At 37.7% G+C, this 16440-nt stretch overlaps 1 protein-coding gene and 1 non-coding gene across 2 annotated transcripts; both read right to left on the bottom strand.

Moving 5' to 3' along the window:
• Nucleotides 1-5278: 5278 nt before the first annotated feature.
• LOC132604696 (U6 spliceosomal RNA) lies at nucleotides 5279-5381 on the bottom strand. The gene has a single exon (XR_009568807.1). It is a non-coding gene; the product is annotated as a U6 spliceosomal RNA (small nuclear RNA).
• An 8338-nt stretch (nucleotides 5382-13719) lies between these two features.
• Nucleotides 13720-16025, bottom strand: LOC132601202 (uncharacterized). Its single transcript, XM_060314311.1, has 2 exons — nucleotides 15903-16025; nucleotides 13720-15000 (listed from the first exon to the last, which is right to left on the bottom strand). The coding sequence occupies exons 1-2, from the start codon at nucleotides 16023-16025 to the stop codon at nucleotides 13720-13722; spliced, it is 1404 nt and encodes a 467-aa protein (XP_060170294.1).
• Nucleotides 16026-16440: the final 415 nt, after the last annotated feature.

The following is a 16440-nucleotide window of genomic DNA, read 5'->3' as shown; positions in this document are numbered from 1 at the left end:
ATAAAACGGGGCGTTAATAAAAGACTAATAATTATAGTAAAATTAAAATGCATATTTTTTAATTTCTCAAAATACCAGAGGTATAAATAGGTATTTCGGGGGAGAGGCGGGACAAAATTGGGTGTCAACACTTGCGTTCTTGGTAAACATGTTAAGTTGCCATTTGCTAGTTCTATTTCCGAAACTTTGTTTCCATTTGACATTATTCATAGTGATTTATGGACTTCTCCAATTTTGAGTTCTATGGGTCATCGTTATTATGTTCTGTTTTTGGATGATTTTACCAACTATTTGTGGACTTTCCCTTTGGCTAGAAAATCTGATGTTTACTCAAAATTCATGGATTTTAAGACCCATATTCTTACTCAATTTGAACGTCCTATCAAGAATGTCCAATGTGATAATGGGAGGGAATATACTAATAGCCAATTCGGAAAGTTTTGTGCGTCCAATGGAATTTCTTTCCGTCTTTCGTGTCCTCATACATCCTCTCAAAATGGGAAAGCAGAAAGAAAAATTCGTTCACTAAATAATGTCATCCAGACTCTTCTTGCTCATGCTTCCATTCCTCCGTCTTTTTGGCATCATGCATTGCAAATGGCGACGTATCTCCATATATTTTACCAAGTAAGCTATTGGGTCACAAATCACCTTTAGAGGTCCTTTACCAACGGAAACCATCTTATTCTCATCTCCGAGTCTTTGGGTGTTTATGTTATCCCCTTTTTCCGTCTACTACTATTCACAAGTTGCACCCTCGGTCAACTCCATGTGTTTTTTTGGGATATCCACCAAACCATCGTGGCTACAAATGTTTTGATTTATCTTCAAATAAAATCATTATCTGTCGTCACGTTTTATTTGATGAGACTCAATTTCCGTTTTCCAAATTCCATACTCCGGCTCCCACCACTTATGACTTCTTTAATGATGGCCTCTCTCCTTACTTGATCCATCATATAGCCGCCAGCCCTCCATCGCTGCCCTGTCCCACTCCGTCGCTGCCCGCGACACAGCACCACGCCGTCCCCTCCCAACCCGGGCAGTAGCCTCCATCGTCCTCTACGCAGGACCAGTCCGCCCCTCTCCTCTACCAGCTTGCCACCAGCCCGCCAAATTCGACCATTCCTACACTTGTCCAGCCCAATACCCGCACTCACATGGTCACTCGTAGTCAGCGCAGGATTTTCAAACCCAAGCACCCATTTAATCTACATGCGACGGTTACCAAGTCCCCCATACCTCGTAAACCGTTGGATGCACTACGCGACCCGAATTGGAAATTGGCCATGGATGATAAATATGATGCTCTTATTAAAAATAAGACGTGGGATTTGGTACCCCGTCCACCTAATGTGAATCTTATTCGGTCTATGTGAATTTTCACTCATAAAGAAAAGTCTAATGGTGATTTTGAGAGGCATAAAACCCGTCTTGTAGGTGATGGAAAAACACAGCAGGTTGGCATTGATTGTGGTGAGACTTTCAGTCCGGTCGTTAAGCCAGCAACGATCCGCATTGTCTTAAGCCTAGCTCTATCTAAGCATTGGCCCATTCATCAGTTGGATGTCAAAAATGCATTTCTTCATGGCGAGCTCAAGGAGATGGTTTATATGCATCAGCCTATGGGTTTTAGAGACCCATCTCGTCCCGATTATGTGTGTTTGTTGCGCAAGTCCTTATATGGGATTAAACAGGCACCGAGAGCTTGGTATAAAAGATTTGCTGACTTTGTTTCTTCCATTGGTTTTGCTAATAGCAGGTCTGACCACTCCTTGTTCATCTATCGCAAAGGCCACCACTTGGCTTACATTTTACTATATGTGGATGATATTATTCTTACTGCTTCGTCAGATGCTCTCCGCTGTTCTATTATGGACCTTCTTGGCTCAGAATTTGCTATGAAGGACTTAGGTCCTTTGAACTATTTTCTTGGCATTGCGGTGACCCGTCACAAGGGGGGGTATGTTTCTATCACAACGAAGTTATGCGGCGGACATTATTGAACGTGCAGGAATGTCCTCGTGTAAGCCTTCTTCCACTCCGGTTGACACTAAACCGAAGGTCAGTGCCTCTTCTGGCGATCTGTGTGAAGATCCCACTCATTTTCGGAGCCTTGCAGGTGCTCTTCAGTATCTTACCTTCACCAGACCGGATATTTCTTATGCTGTCCAGCAGATTTGTCTTCATATGCATGCTCCACGAGATACGCATATGCTTGCTCTTAAGCGGATTATTCTGTATATTCAGGGTACACTTGATCATGGTTTGCATCTTACGCATCGTCAGTTACTGATTTGGTTTCATACACTGATGCTGATTGGGGGGATGTCCAGACACCAGACGCTCGACGTCGGGTTATTGCGTGTTTTTGGGAGATAATTTGATATCCTGGTCATCTAAGCGCCAACCTACTCTTTCCCGCTCTAGTGCGAAAGCAGAATGTAGGGGGGTCGCTAATGTTGTTTCTGAATCATGTTAGATACGTAATCTTCTCTTGGAACTACATTGTCCGATCCCTAAGGCTACTTTAGTTTATTGTGATAATGTCAGTGCCATTTACCTGTCAGGAAATCCAGTCCAACATCAGCGCACCAAGCACATTGAGATGGATATACATTTTGTTCGTGAAAAGGTGGCGCGCGGCCACGTCCGTGTCCTTCATGTTCCGTCCCGATATCAGCTCGCCGATATTTTCACTAAAGGACTGCCACAGGTCTTATTTGAGGATTTTCGGGACAGTCTCAGTATTCGTAAACCTCCCGTTTCGACTGCGGGGGTGTGATAAATAGTGTAAATATGTAGTAAAAGAATATTTTGTAAATCTTCTATTTTAGGTTAGTATAGTTTGTATCCTAATAGGACATTGTCACTATGGTATATTTACCAACTCAATCAATGAGAATGATCACGGAATTAATCTCTTTCATAAACATTTCTTATTCCTAGACCCTTGTTCATGAATAAAAACATTCGTGCATCCTAGCATTAATTTCTAATACATGAACTAGGTAAATTCATATATTTGGAATGAATTTAGTTTAATTTTTCAAACAATTGGTCGTCAAGTCATGCAAAACATATGTTGCTCAGACTAATCATAGATGCTCAACAAGCTAAGCAGCTACTTAGTAGTATGGTGTATCAAATTAGGCAGCGAAAGAATGCAGTGGCAGAGTAAAAATTGTGGGTCATGGTCTCAAAGTCGTAATACAGGCCAGACAACACAAAACCCTTTCTTCTTTAAGTGTCATAGAGATAGTAAGGAGTGACTTTCCAATAAAAACCTAAATATTTATGCTGTTGGTAAACCCTTTGACTGATGACTACTTAGAATTTTTCCAATTCACGTGTGGTATGTGATTTCTTATCAAACATTCCATCAATCAAATATTGTTTTTAGCGTGTTGTTGTCACTTAAGGAATTGCAAATCAGTATACAATTTTCTTCTTCTGAATGTAGCTTTGTATGTTAGTTTTAAGAAGATTGGGAACGTAACCCCTTTAGCATGATTGTCAACAGAGTCCCGATTTTTTTTAATAATGTATTGTATGATTTTATTTTCACTTTAGATAATATTGAAGTTTGTGGAAAAAATGAAAAAGTAAAAAAAACTTTATTTAAAAAAAGAAAGAAAGACTCAATACTTTTAAACACTAGAAGATATTAAATTTTAAATTAAATTACTAAACTATTTATATTAATAAATAAAAGTTTTTTACAATAATATCCAAGTTAATGTATTGGAAACACATGGCTAACATCTTATTAACTTGAATTAATTTTTACTACTACTACTAATAATAATAATAGTATTATGTGAAATTAAATACTATATGTCTTTCAAGAATATTATATTCAAATCACAAGTATGAAAACATAAGTCTTTTATACCATACCATATCACATGTATTACTTGCAAGGAGGACTCTTCTTCTTTACATTGAGATTATGAGGGTGTTTGGATTGTCTTATTTTAAGTGCTTATTGACTTTTAAGCATTTTTTTTAGTATTTGTGGTATTTGACAATGATAAAAAGTGCTTAAATGCACTTACTTTTAGGCATGAAAAATACAAAATAAGTCTAAAGCCAAAAGTTAAGTATTACCAACTTATGCCTTTTGGGTTTTAGTTTATAAGTTACTTTTTAAAAGTCAATTCAAACACCCTCTATGTGTCATATACGAGAGGAGGACTCTCCTCTTTGCAAGAAAAACCTAGACCTAAACTAACGCCTATGTCTCGGAGCAGTCCTCTACGTCATCTCGGACGCAAGATAAAGATGTTGCTGACATACCGTTTGAAGTCGGTCCTTGTCTCGGGCTAGCACATATGATTATCTATCCAACAATCAAATAAACCTTCACTCCTTTGAATGATGCGCCTTTGGTAATACACGTGGATCGTGCTTGTTCTTGTGACACCTACAAACAAATCAGATTAAAATAATATTATAAATCAGATAGATTTTTAAAAATGATTTTTAAAAAAGTCATTTTTTTCTTACTCAGAGATATTAATCTCTTATTGCTTGGTGATTCATTTTGTTATGAATGAGATCGAATCTTGACATGGTGTTGCAATTTTTGTTTTCCTGCAGACTCTTGATTGTTTCTTGTACTTTTTGATTCCTAATATTTATTCAACATTTGAGTTCTTTTTCTTCACTTACGTGTTTGGTGTGGCCTTGATGTTCCAAGCGTCAGAGCTGATGATCCATAGGCTGCTATTGCTCTCGAGTCTCGAACCGAATAGTAACTTACATTGCACTGTTTTACAGACACTCTGTATTTTGCTTTGTAGTTTTATATAAATTAGCAATCACTTCAAATTAGCCACCCGGTAACATACAGTTGTCGGAGCGACAAATAAGCTTAAAAATATTTTTCCTTTGACCAGTCGTTCTACCGATGATGCATCAGCTACAAAAAAAGTATATTAACCTTAAAATATACATAGGCATCATGTAAATTTATAACAAGACAATGTAATAAACACTGCAAGTAGGAATCCTTCGACTAATGACTACTTGGGATTTTTTCAATCCACGTGATATGATATTTGATCAAATTTTAAGCAAGCAATTAAAATTTCAGAAAGACCATATACAGCGAGACTAACCTCAGGTGTGGATATTTCAAAACCCAAGAAAATGGATAAACCTAAATAGCAGAAAAAGCTATGGAGATTTAAAATATAAAATGGAAAAAAAAGATTAAAATGGAGAAACTCAAATTGCAAAATGAAAAAAAGCTATGGAGGGTAAAAAAATGATAAAATTTTTGGACCATTTCTCGATTTGTGCGTGTCATCTTTGTGGAGGGACCATGTTAATCTTCTCTGTATTGTTCTAATTTTATCAGATGTCCCCAAAGGGACAAACACCTGTCTTAATATTCTGTAATATAAACTTATTGAAGCTTTTGTCCGTAGCCAATGAGGGAGGGAGAAATAACTGGTTAGAGTTTTAGAACAGGCCTGGACTCCTTTTGGGCTTGTTTCTTCTTTCCATTATTCTGAATAAGCCCATTTTTGTGCCTGGACTTAACCAAAATGGGCCAGCCTTCTTATTCTACATCCCGTAGTGATTGTCAAGAAGAAAAGATTGCCTGATCTTTCGCCAAGTTTCATAATTTAACAGAGAACTCAACATATATACACTGGTGTCTTGAAGAACATCCAGGTTCGAGATAGGTCAACAATTGTGGAGAGCTCAATTGCTATAATGTCTTTTTTGGTACGTAACAAAGTTTAGCAATGAAACTAACATGACAGAGTAAAAATTTCTTTACATTATCGCTCATGTAGTTTAACTTGTGACTGTGATAGCAAGTCAATTATCACTTTTACCAGATTATTAGTTAATGCGTATCACAGAAATTTACAAATAAAAGTAAAGTAATTTAATTGCGTAAATAGTCTTTACACTATCAATCAAGGGCGGATCTACATTTGAAGTTAGGAGTTCGTCAGAATTCAATAACTTTAGCTTAGACTCTGTATTTATATTAAGAAGTTCACTTAATATATAGAAATATTCTATCCTAATTCGAGTAAGCAAAAAGAGTTGTGGTTCAGCACCCATAAACTTAAAAAATTGAATCTTCCCCTGCCTATCAATGCAAATTAGTTAAACATGTGGATGTGATAATAAGTTAGACCATTATCAGATTATCATATACTTATCAAAAGGTTTTTCGTGTTACAGATTTTACATTGACAAAGACCGGTCTCTCATATAGCATAAGTAAGTTGTTTGCGTAAATATTCTTCTATAAAAGAGCAGCCGGTGCATAAAACATCCCCCGGTAGATAAATTGTTTGACAAAACGAGAGTAGTAAGATTTTAAGGGGTGTGGTCACTTGGTCTTGTTTGATAAAGACAACCTACTTAACTTCTTAGCACCAACTGACAGTTCCAACTCAACAATTTTGATATATGTGGTCCTCAAATATTGTTAGCCATGCTCTTTGATATCATTGTAATGGGCTCACACCTACCTCTCAACTAGATTTGTGGTTTTCCAAGGCCTTAGAATTTGAAAACAAATTCACAAAAGTCTGATTTACGCAAAGGCATATGAGCCACAAAGAGTCATCTATATGGTCCAAAAGGTGTCCCTTGCTTGTATACACTTTCCCTCTCCTTGATGTAACAATATTTATTTATTGAAGCCCAAAGTCATAGATGGACCCCTGAACTTGTCCTGATTTTCCATTTAGACCCCCCAACTGAAACGTTGACCATCTGAACCCCTGAACATAAGATAAACTGTGCCATTTGAACCCCTCGTGCCAGCTGGGCACACGCGTGAAGCTCACTTGCTATGACATGAAAAGATAGACCAATAAAAATAAGCCATGTCATGTTGCCTGTTATAAAAAAAAAGCCATGTCAACAAAAAAAATTAATTTTAACAAAAACTCTATTTTAAAATCTATTTAAATAATTAAAAAAATTGAAAAATCCAACCCATCCTCTCCGATAGCCCACTTCACCGCCGCCACTGCCCCGCCGGCGCTCCAAAAATTTAATTATTTTTTAATTATTTAAATAGATTTTTAAATAGAGTTTTTGTTAAAATTAATTTTTAATGATTAAAAATTTAAAAAAAAGAAAGCAACGACAGTGGTGGCGGTGAAGTGGGCTATCCGAGAGGATGGGTTGGGTTTTTCAATTTTTTTAAATTATTTAAATAGATTTTAAAATAGAGTTTTTGTTAAAATTAATTTTTAATGATTAAAAATTTTAAAAAAGAAAGCGGCGGCGGTGGAGGAGGCAGCGGCGGCAGTGGCGGTAGTGAAGTGGGCTATCGGAGAGGATGGGTTGGGTTTTTAATTTTTTTAATTATTTAAATAGATTTTTAAATAGAGTTTTTGTTAAAATTAATTTTTAATGATTAAAATTTTTAAAAAAAGAAAGCGGCAGCGATGGCGGAGGAGGCAGAGGTGGCGGTGAAGTGCGATATCGGAGAGGATGGGTTGGGTTTTTCAATTTTTTTTAAATTATTTAAATAGATTTTTAAATAGAGTTTTTGTTAAAATTAATTTTAATGATTAAAAATTTAAAAAAAGAAAAAATTTGGTCTCTCACGCTCTATTTAAAGCAGTGAGCTTCACGCGTGTGCCCAGCTGGCACGAGGGGTTCAAATGGCACAGTTTATCTTATGCTCGGGGGTTCAGATGGTCAACGTTTCAGTTGGGGGTCTAAATGGAAAATCAGGATAAGTTCAGGGGTCCATCTATGACTTTGGCCTTTACTGAATACAGAATTTAAAAACATCAGATTAATTAATATATTGTTTGGGTCAAAATTCGTATTTTACCCAAATAGTCGAATTTGTTCTAAAATTAACCACAGTTGGTAGTAATTTGATACAGATGTTAGTTTTAACACAAGTAAGTTATTAATAATTGATAAAGAATAAGTAAGTAAAAGAAAAAAGTTGACTTATGCCAATTGTGACGAACAACAGTATTGGATTTCCATGTTCCCAAGAATGAGTAAGAACTTGATGATACAAGAATAATGATAATGGTAACAAGCAGAGAATAATAATCAATAATAGTATATTTTTCAGTCAGTCTTGGATGATCTGATATACTAGTGAAAGCCCAATTAATAGGTATCTGGTCCTATCTGGTGCTCTTTCCGTTGTGTGTCGTAACGACAATCATTAATTACTGAATTAATGATTGTCATTTAATTCCTTGATTCTGTCTGTTAGAAATCATTTTGCCGTTACTGTATTAATTCTATTTAATGCACAATCAAGAGGGTTTTGTGTGTTGTCTCCGTTGATGCTCTCTTCGTTGACTAAGTCTTCGATATCTGCTATTTCTTAGTAAATGCTTTGCTCGGCATTACCATCTACGTCATTGTATAAATTGACACGTGTCGACTACATGTTGGTCCACGTGTTAGGTGCGATTTTTTACCCATACAGATAGTCCCTCATTTTTTCGGATTCATCACCGAGATGTTCCCGAGAAATTGTCTTGCCGATTCTTATCAACCTTCCCTAGATTAGTCATTTGAATCGTCTTCTCGCGGAATAGGAAATGTTGTAACTGACGTTAGATTGTGGCCCACTGACGTGATAGGTATGTGGCATAATCGCAGAAGTTGAAAAGACTCGCATTAAATGATGAAGTCAGATATGGGCCACATGACCGTTGTCGTGCCCTTCATTTTCTCGCCGTTTCCCAAGGTAATGATAACGGTTTTACCTTCTCTACAAAAGTTTAAATTTTACCTTTTCATTATTTTATCTCAAATTTTCTGCTCCAAACTCTCAACTTCAAATTCCTTTGCTTCTTTTTCTTCAACTTCTTTGATTTCTTCAATTTTTAATCATGTTTTCTCCTTCATCTTCTCAAAATATTTCATCAGAAAAGACTGTTATTGTTGACGCTTTTCCTCCCCGTGTGGGCGCTGAAAAACCTAAGAATAGAATGCATCCCAAAAAATTTATGGGTGATGCTATCGCTGCCGCTGCTATTCCCAGGCCTTCATCTTCATCAATTTCTGATGTTGGTGATAATGAAACTGATATGGTTAATGTGAATCTGCCTTCTGTTTATAGTGTGACTCCGAAGAATCCTTCACATACTACAGATCTAAATATTTCTCTTCCAAAAGGCGAGTGAATGAATGGTTTTAGTTTCTTCAATTATTTCTCAAGTTACTGAGGAGTCTCTTGATTCTGTCCGGAAAAGGTGTCACTGGACAAATCCCAATCTTGATATAGTAGTTCCAGGAAAGGATATGCCCGCAACTGCTCATCTTCTCAGATATTCAGCGGTGTACATCTACCCTTTTACTAGCGGCTTTACTATGCCTCTTCCGTCATTGATAGAAGAATTTTTCCGCCGCTTCAATATTTGTGTGGCACAAATTACTCCCGGGTTCTTGCGACTGTTTCAATTACTCGAGCATGTTGCTCATCTATTCGGAGTAGATATTACTCTCAATCATAATTTATATTTGAATTCGATCTGTTTTATCCGGGGCTCTATGATTATGTTTAGAGCTCCGGGATCTAGTAAATTGTTTGAAGATCCCAAAAATGGGCATGATCGGCATTGGTTTGACGAGTTCGTATTTATCTCCGCTGCTCAGCTGGTGAACGGGAATGTTGGTACCTTCCCGGAGAAATGGAATGTGAGAGGTAATATTATTTTTCTTAATTTTCTTTATTGCCTCAATTCTTCTCTTTGAACTCCTCCTTTGTTCAGTAGCTTTTAACCCTGGATTGGTTAAACCTTCAAACATAAGGGAGTTTACTAAGGCTATGATTTAAGCTTCGGCGAGTGTTCGTACATGGGGGCGTATGCCGTTTCGAAGGGTATTCGTACTCTCAAAGAGATGAAGCCGGATGGAGCCTCTACGAAAAGGAAGAGGTAAAGATATTTGAAGAAATATCTTACTTTTCCAATGGCGAAATAGTTTATCTTATATTCATTTTATTTTTCTCAGGTCCTTTGAAAAAGGTGAAACACGTAGTAAAGAAACGACTGACTCTTCCGAGTGATGAAGGATTGGCGTTGGAAAAGATAAGAGCTCTTACTAGTAAGAGGTCTAATGCCGAAATTAAAGATTCCAAGGCTGTTGATGAGCCTGCCTTGAAGAAGAAAAGATTGAGAAAATAATTTCTTGCGGAATCCTCAGATGTTGTTCCCGAGAAGATGGGAGGTATGCCTAGTGAGTTCAGGCTAATTGATGAGAGTAATGATTCTGAGGAAGATCCTCCTTTAGTTTTACATCATAATAGGTGGGTTGAGCTTCCAACCTCTTCTGATATTGTTGTCATTTCAGATGAATTCCGATGAAGAAGATGGAGAAATTAACCACTGTTACTGAGTTCCATAATGAAGGTGACAGTGCGTTTCTTGAGGCGGATACCACTGATAATGTTGTGGCCGATAAAATTGAGACCTGTCTTCCTGGTACTGTTGATGAGGTTGAAGTTGAAGTTCCTTTTCGCAAAACTGCTGTAGCTGATGTTGAGGACTTGGTCGATACTGAAAACATTGATGTCAGTGCTGCTGATATCCCTGTTGGTATCTACTTCTTCTTTTCAATGGCGAGGAATAAGTACCCCTACTATCCTTTATAATACCGCTCAACCTGTTTCCCGCTTTGATGTTGCCGATAAAGGGAAAAACATTTGGAGAGAAGGAAACACTTTACACGGGGTTGATCCTCGATCACAACTTCTTCAGGCGGATGATCCTGCCACTATGTGGATGAAGACTTTCGTTCTTCTTACCGTCAATCATAATCGTTCATTTGAACTGTCAGATGAGGACAATCTTTTGGCCAATCCTCATGTGATGAGCCGTTTTGCTTATAACTATATTGGTCCTAAAGAGAATATGATTTTGAAAGATATGCCCACTCATCAAATGAACATGGTTGCTCTCAGGCTTATGATTCAGGCTCAAACATATTTATGTGGGATTCTTGAACGTTCTGAAGGTGAGGCTAAACTTATTCAAAGGCTTTGTGAGGAGAATGCCATACTTGCTCAGGAAGTGGAAATTTTCAAATCTTCCGTTGCGGAACTGGACAGGGCCAAAGACGAGATTGTGGCGCATCGGGCTGAAGAAAGGAATTTTCGAAAACAAATTGATGGTTTTGAAAAAGAAAAGGCCGAGGCTTTTCGCATAGCGAAGCAGGAAGAGTTGGTTATTGATGATCTGAAGCGAAAATTAGTGAAATCGAATTAGCTTCAAATTGATGTTCAAAACAAATTGCTGGATCAAAGTGCCAAATTCAACAAACTTGAATCTAACTTCCATGCCTTGGAATTGAAGAACGTCAAAGACTCTGGAGAGCTTGCACAGGCTTTGATTGATCCAGATCAAAGTAAACACGCTATCCAAGCTCTTCGGAAAGATTTGATGGATAAATATCGGGATCTCAGTAAGAAAAATGTTATGTTGGCGGAAAACCATAAAAAATTCTCGAAATTTATGGATCGTTCTAAAAATTTTCTTGATTACTCAAAGAAACTCCTGGATCGGAAAGACATGTACAAGTAAAAAATGGAAAAAATGGAGAAGGATTTTGAGGATGAAAAACAAAAGATTCTCAGTTGGGCTGTTATCAAAGCTCGTCATGAGTTTTTGAAGACTTTCAACCCTTCTTCTTTTGATCATGCTCAGGCTCTCGCTGTTGCTTAGCGAAACATGAAAGAAGCCAGTGAATTCCTCGGATATGATGTGGAGGATGAATCTATGGTTGAAGAATAAATGACTGAAGAGGAAGATGATGTTGGTACCTCAGATGAAATGGATATGCTATCCGGAGATGCAATTATTATTGCTTCTGAGGAAACTGTAATCGGAGAGGATCCAAACATTGATTCAAATGTTGGGTATGTTCCCGAGGGTGATCCTGTGCAAATTGCTAAAGATGCCCTTCTTCCTCTTCTTCAACGGTTCCTTCTTCTCATGTTTGAATGCTTTGTACTTTGTGTCAAATTCCATCGGTTTTGGGAAGTTTATAAGGCCTTTTTTTATGAATAAAATTTATTTTATTCATGTTTTTCCTTTAATATAAACAATCTCTTGGAAGTTTTCTTTAATTAAAACCTTTCACGGGTGATCAATCCGATTAAAAATTTTAATATCAGAATCCTTGTAAGTAGACATGTAATTTTGATGTTGCTTTTTTGGGAAGTTTGCTAACGACTTATCGGATTATAAAGAAGTCCTATGTCAAATTCCATCGTTATCAACTAATGGAATCGGAAACTTCCAGCATTATGAATGCATACTAGTATGTATGATCAGAATCGTGAATATATATATCATTTGTACAATGTATGTATGATCGGAATCATGAATACATTATTTGTACAATAAATTGAAAACAGTAATATGTGTGTATGATCGAAACCATGAATACACCATACAAATTTACAAAGATCATGTCATAATCAACTTTTATTGCTAACATGATCATAAGTTTATGAATCGAACTCGGAGGCCTTTTCCGTACATTTTTGGGGTGATAGCCTCTATTATCAGTCCCTGGTGATAGTCCCCCATTGTTTTGTTGTGACGTATGAGGAACTAAGTAATGATGCCCGTAGTTCATTTCCCATACATTCTACTTACTGCCTCGTTAAAAACCTCCCCGGTAAAACCCAAACGGGATAAAACTCGAATAAGGGAAAAAGAGTACAGTTTGTCGAATGCAACTAGATGTTTAGGAATGGAAGAGCTTTAAATTTCTTATGTTGGAGTTGTTGGAGACAATCTTCTTGTCCAAGGTTTCTAACTGAAATGCTTCTTTTCCTGCATCAGCTATAACCCTATAGGGTCCTTCCTAATTTGCTCCTAGTTTGCCCTCGTTCGGTATCTTGGTGGCTGTAGTTACCATTCGCTTGACCAAATCTCCAAGTTTAATTTGACGTAATTTGGTCTTGTTGTTGTAGTATTTTTCCACTTGTTGTTTATGTGTTGTTAACTTGATCAGAGCCAATTTTCGGTGTTCTTCTAGTAGATCAAGTCCATCCTTCATTGCTTCCATGTTCTCTGCATCTGTTGCATGTGCATATCTTATGCCTGGCTCCGTTACTTCAATTGGTACCAATGCCTTCGCTCTATAGACTAATGTGAAAGGTGTTTCTCCAGTACTAGTTTTATGCGTAACTCGATAAGACCAAAGAACTTCGGGAAGGACATCAGGTCAACTTCCTTTTGCATTGCCGAGTCGCCTTTTCAATACTCTAAGTATCGTTTTGTTTGTTGATTCTGCCTGTCCATTGCCAAATGGATGGTATGGTGAAAACGTTATTTATTTGATCCCGATATTTTGAAGAAAATTTGTTATATCGGCTCCAATAAATTGCTTCCCGTTATCACAGCTTATTTCTTTTGGAATACCGAATCGACATATGATGTCTTTCCGAAGGAAATTAATAACTTGCTCCTGTCTAACCTTTGCGTATGCCCATGCTTCAACCCACTTAGAAAAATAGTCAGTTTCAACAAATAAGAATTTAACTTTACCTTTGGCTTTGGGGAATGGTCCCATGATGTCGAGTCCCCATTTCATGGACGACCATAGGGTAATGACTGAATGAAGTGGTTCTACAGGTTGATGTATTGCAGATGCATATGCTTGACATTTTTTGCATCGTCGTACAAAGTTTTGTGAATCTTTGCCCATTGTGTTCCAATAATAAACTGCACGCAGCAAACATCAGGCTAATGATCTCCCATCGGAGTGATTTCCACAATATCCACTATGCACTTGTTGCATAGCGGGTTCTGTGTTCGTTGGGCCTAAACACTTGGCGAGTGGCGCTCCAAAGGTTCTCCGATATAACTCTCCGTAAACCAAGCAATATGTAGCTTCTTTTACTCGTAATTTTCGTGTTTCTTTCTTATCTGTGGGTAGAGTCCCTTGTTGCAAATAATCAAGTATCTCATTTCTCCAATGATGTGCTGATCCCGTTGTGCGTACTTCAATTTCGCAACCAATTAGATGCAATAAATGGATCACACTTCTGCTTTCTGGTTCTGCGGGATCAGCAGCTGATGCCAATTTTGCTAAGCCGTCGGCCTCGGCGTTGCTTTCCCGTGGAACCTGCTCTAATCCCCAGTCTTTGAATTTTGCAAAGAGGTCTGATATCTGCGTTTGATACTTCTGCATTCGTGGTTCTTTTATACTGAAAGTTCCATTCACCTGGTTAACCACCAATTGCGAATCATAGTGTACCTTGATGCTTTCTGCTCTATATTTCAAAGCAAGCTTTAAACCTGCAGCAACAACCTCATACTCAACTTCATTGTTAGTAATCTTTGGGAATTTAATGGCTTGGCGGACAATTTCTCCGCTGGGTACTTTTAGCACTAAGCCTAATCTCGACCCACTTTCATTAGTTGCCCCATCCGTGTACAGGGTCCATATCCCAAAGAATGACCCTGAAGTTGTGATGGTTTCTTTTTCCACTTCTAACGTTAATTTTGAACTAAAGTTTGCCACAAAATCGGCAAGAATTTGCGATTTTATAGCATTTCTTGGTTGATAAGTAATATCAAATTCACTAAGTTCAATCGCCCATTTAGCCAATCTGCTTGATAACTCCGGCCTATGGAGAATACTCCGTAGAGGGAATGTCGTTACCACGACAATTGGATGACTTTTAAAATAATGTCTTAATTTTTTAGCAGCATGTATTAAAGCTAGAGCCAATTTTTCTAAATACGGATATCTTGTTTCGACATCTAAAAGTGTTTTACTAATATAATAAATCGGAGACTGTTTACCTTCTTCTTCCCGTACTAGAGCTGCACTTACTGATACCTCTAAAACGACAAGATATAGAAATAGCTTCTTCTCGGGGTTAGGTTTTGACAGCAACGGCAGACTTGAAAGATATCTTTTAAGCTCTTGCAATGCTTGTTTACATTCTGGCGTCCACTCAAAATCTTGCTGATTTTTTAGTACAGTGAAGAATTTGTGGCACCTCTCCGATATCTTGAAATAAATCGAGATAGCGCTGCTACTTGACCAGTCAAAATTTGAACCTCTTTTTTGCTGTTGAGATCATCGGGAATGTTTTCTATCGCCTTTATTTGGTCTGGATTTATCTCTATTCCTCGCTTTGAAACCATGAATCCTAAGAACTTTCTGAAAGACACGCCAATTTCGAGGTTCAGCTTCATGTTGAATTGTCTTAGTATTGCAAAGGCTTCTTTTAAATGAATCAAGTGATCTACAACTCTTTCCGACTTCACAACCATATCATCAATGTACACGTCCATTGTTTTTCCCAGTTGATCTTTAAACATTGTTGTCACTAACCGCTGATATGTCACACCGACATTCTTGAGTCCAAACGGAATCACATTATAACAATGCAAACCCCTCGGTGTTATAAATGTTGTTTTTGTTTGATATGCAGGATTCATCTTGATTTGATTGTATCCTGAATATTCATCAAGAAAACTCAACAACTAATGGTTGGCTGTTGCGTCTATCATTTGATCTATATGAGGAAGTGGAAACGGATCCAACGGATCCTTTGGACATGCTTTGTTTAGATCTGTGAAATCTACACACATTTTCATCTTTCCATTCTTGTTTGGTACCACTACTACATTCGACACCCACTCACTACGTATGCTCTACTAGTCTTATGGATCCGGAGTCCAATAATCTTTGTACCTCTTTCTCTATGAATTTACTTCTATCATCGGGGAATCTTCTTCGGGGTTGTTTTACGGGTCTGTGATAAGGATCAATGTGCAATTTGTGCGTTGCTACCTCCGATGCTATTCTTGTCATGTCAGCATGGCAAAAGGCAAAAATATCTATATTGTCACGTAAAAATGAAATATACTTATTCGGTTGGTGCAATTTGCATCCGATGAATGTACGTTTTTCAGAGATGCATCATTAAACGGCATTGGGTCGAGATCCTCAACTACCGCCGTTGATTGTTCCTCTGTTAAAGGATCTTGTATAGTTTCTCTTTCGGCATCGTTGATGCTTGATTCCATTTGTTGCAGTATTTGGTAGATTTGTTTATCCTATTTACCTTCGCTTTCCGGTTCGCAATGTTCTACCATTGGCACACCTTTCTTTATCGCCACGGCGTAACAGTCCCTAGAAATTCTTTGCTCTCCTCGAACTTTGCCACGGCGTTGGAAATTTGAACACACCCCACGGCGTTGGAAATTTGACCACTTAGTGATATGTTGATGGTACTGCTTTCATGGCGTGAATCCAGGGACGTCCAACTATTATGTTGTAAGCCATCGCAGAGGACATGATTGAAAAGGCAGTTTGTAGCTCTACTCCACCTGCTACTACTGGTAAAATAATTTCACCCAGAGTTCTTTCTGCTGAATTATTGAACCCAGTAAGCATGATGGATTTGTGGTTTATTTTGCTCGTCAATTTCATCTCCTCCAT

The sequence above is a fragment of the Lycium barbarum genome, chromosome 7 (assembly GCF_019175385.1).
Source record: "Lycium barbarum isolate Lr01 chromosome 7, ASM1917538v2, whole genome shotgun sequence".
Lineage (NCBI taxonomy): Eukaryota > Viridiplantae > Streptophyta > Magnoliopsida > Solanales > Solanaceae > Lycium > Lycium barbarum.
The sequence above is the reverse complement of the archived record's forward strand: the minus strand, read 5'-3'. Positions and strand labels throughout refer to the sequence as shown.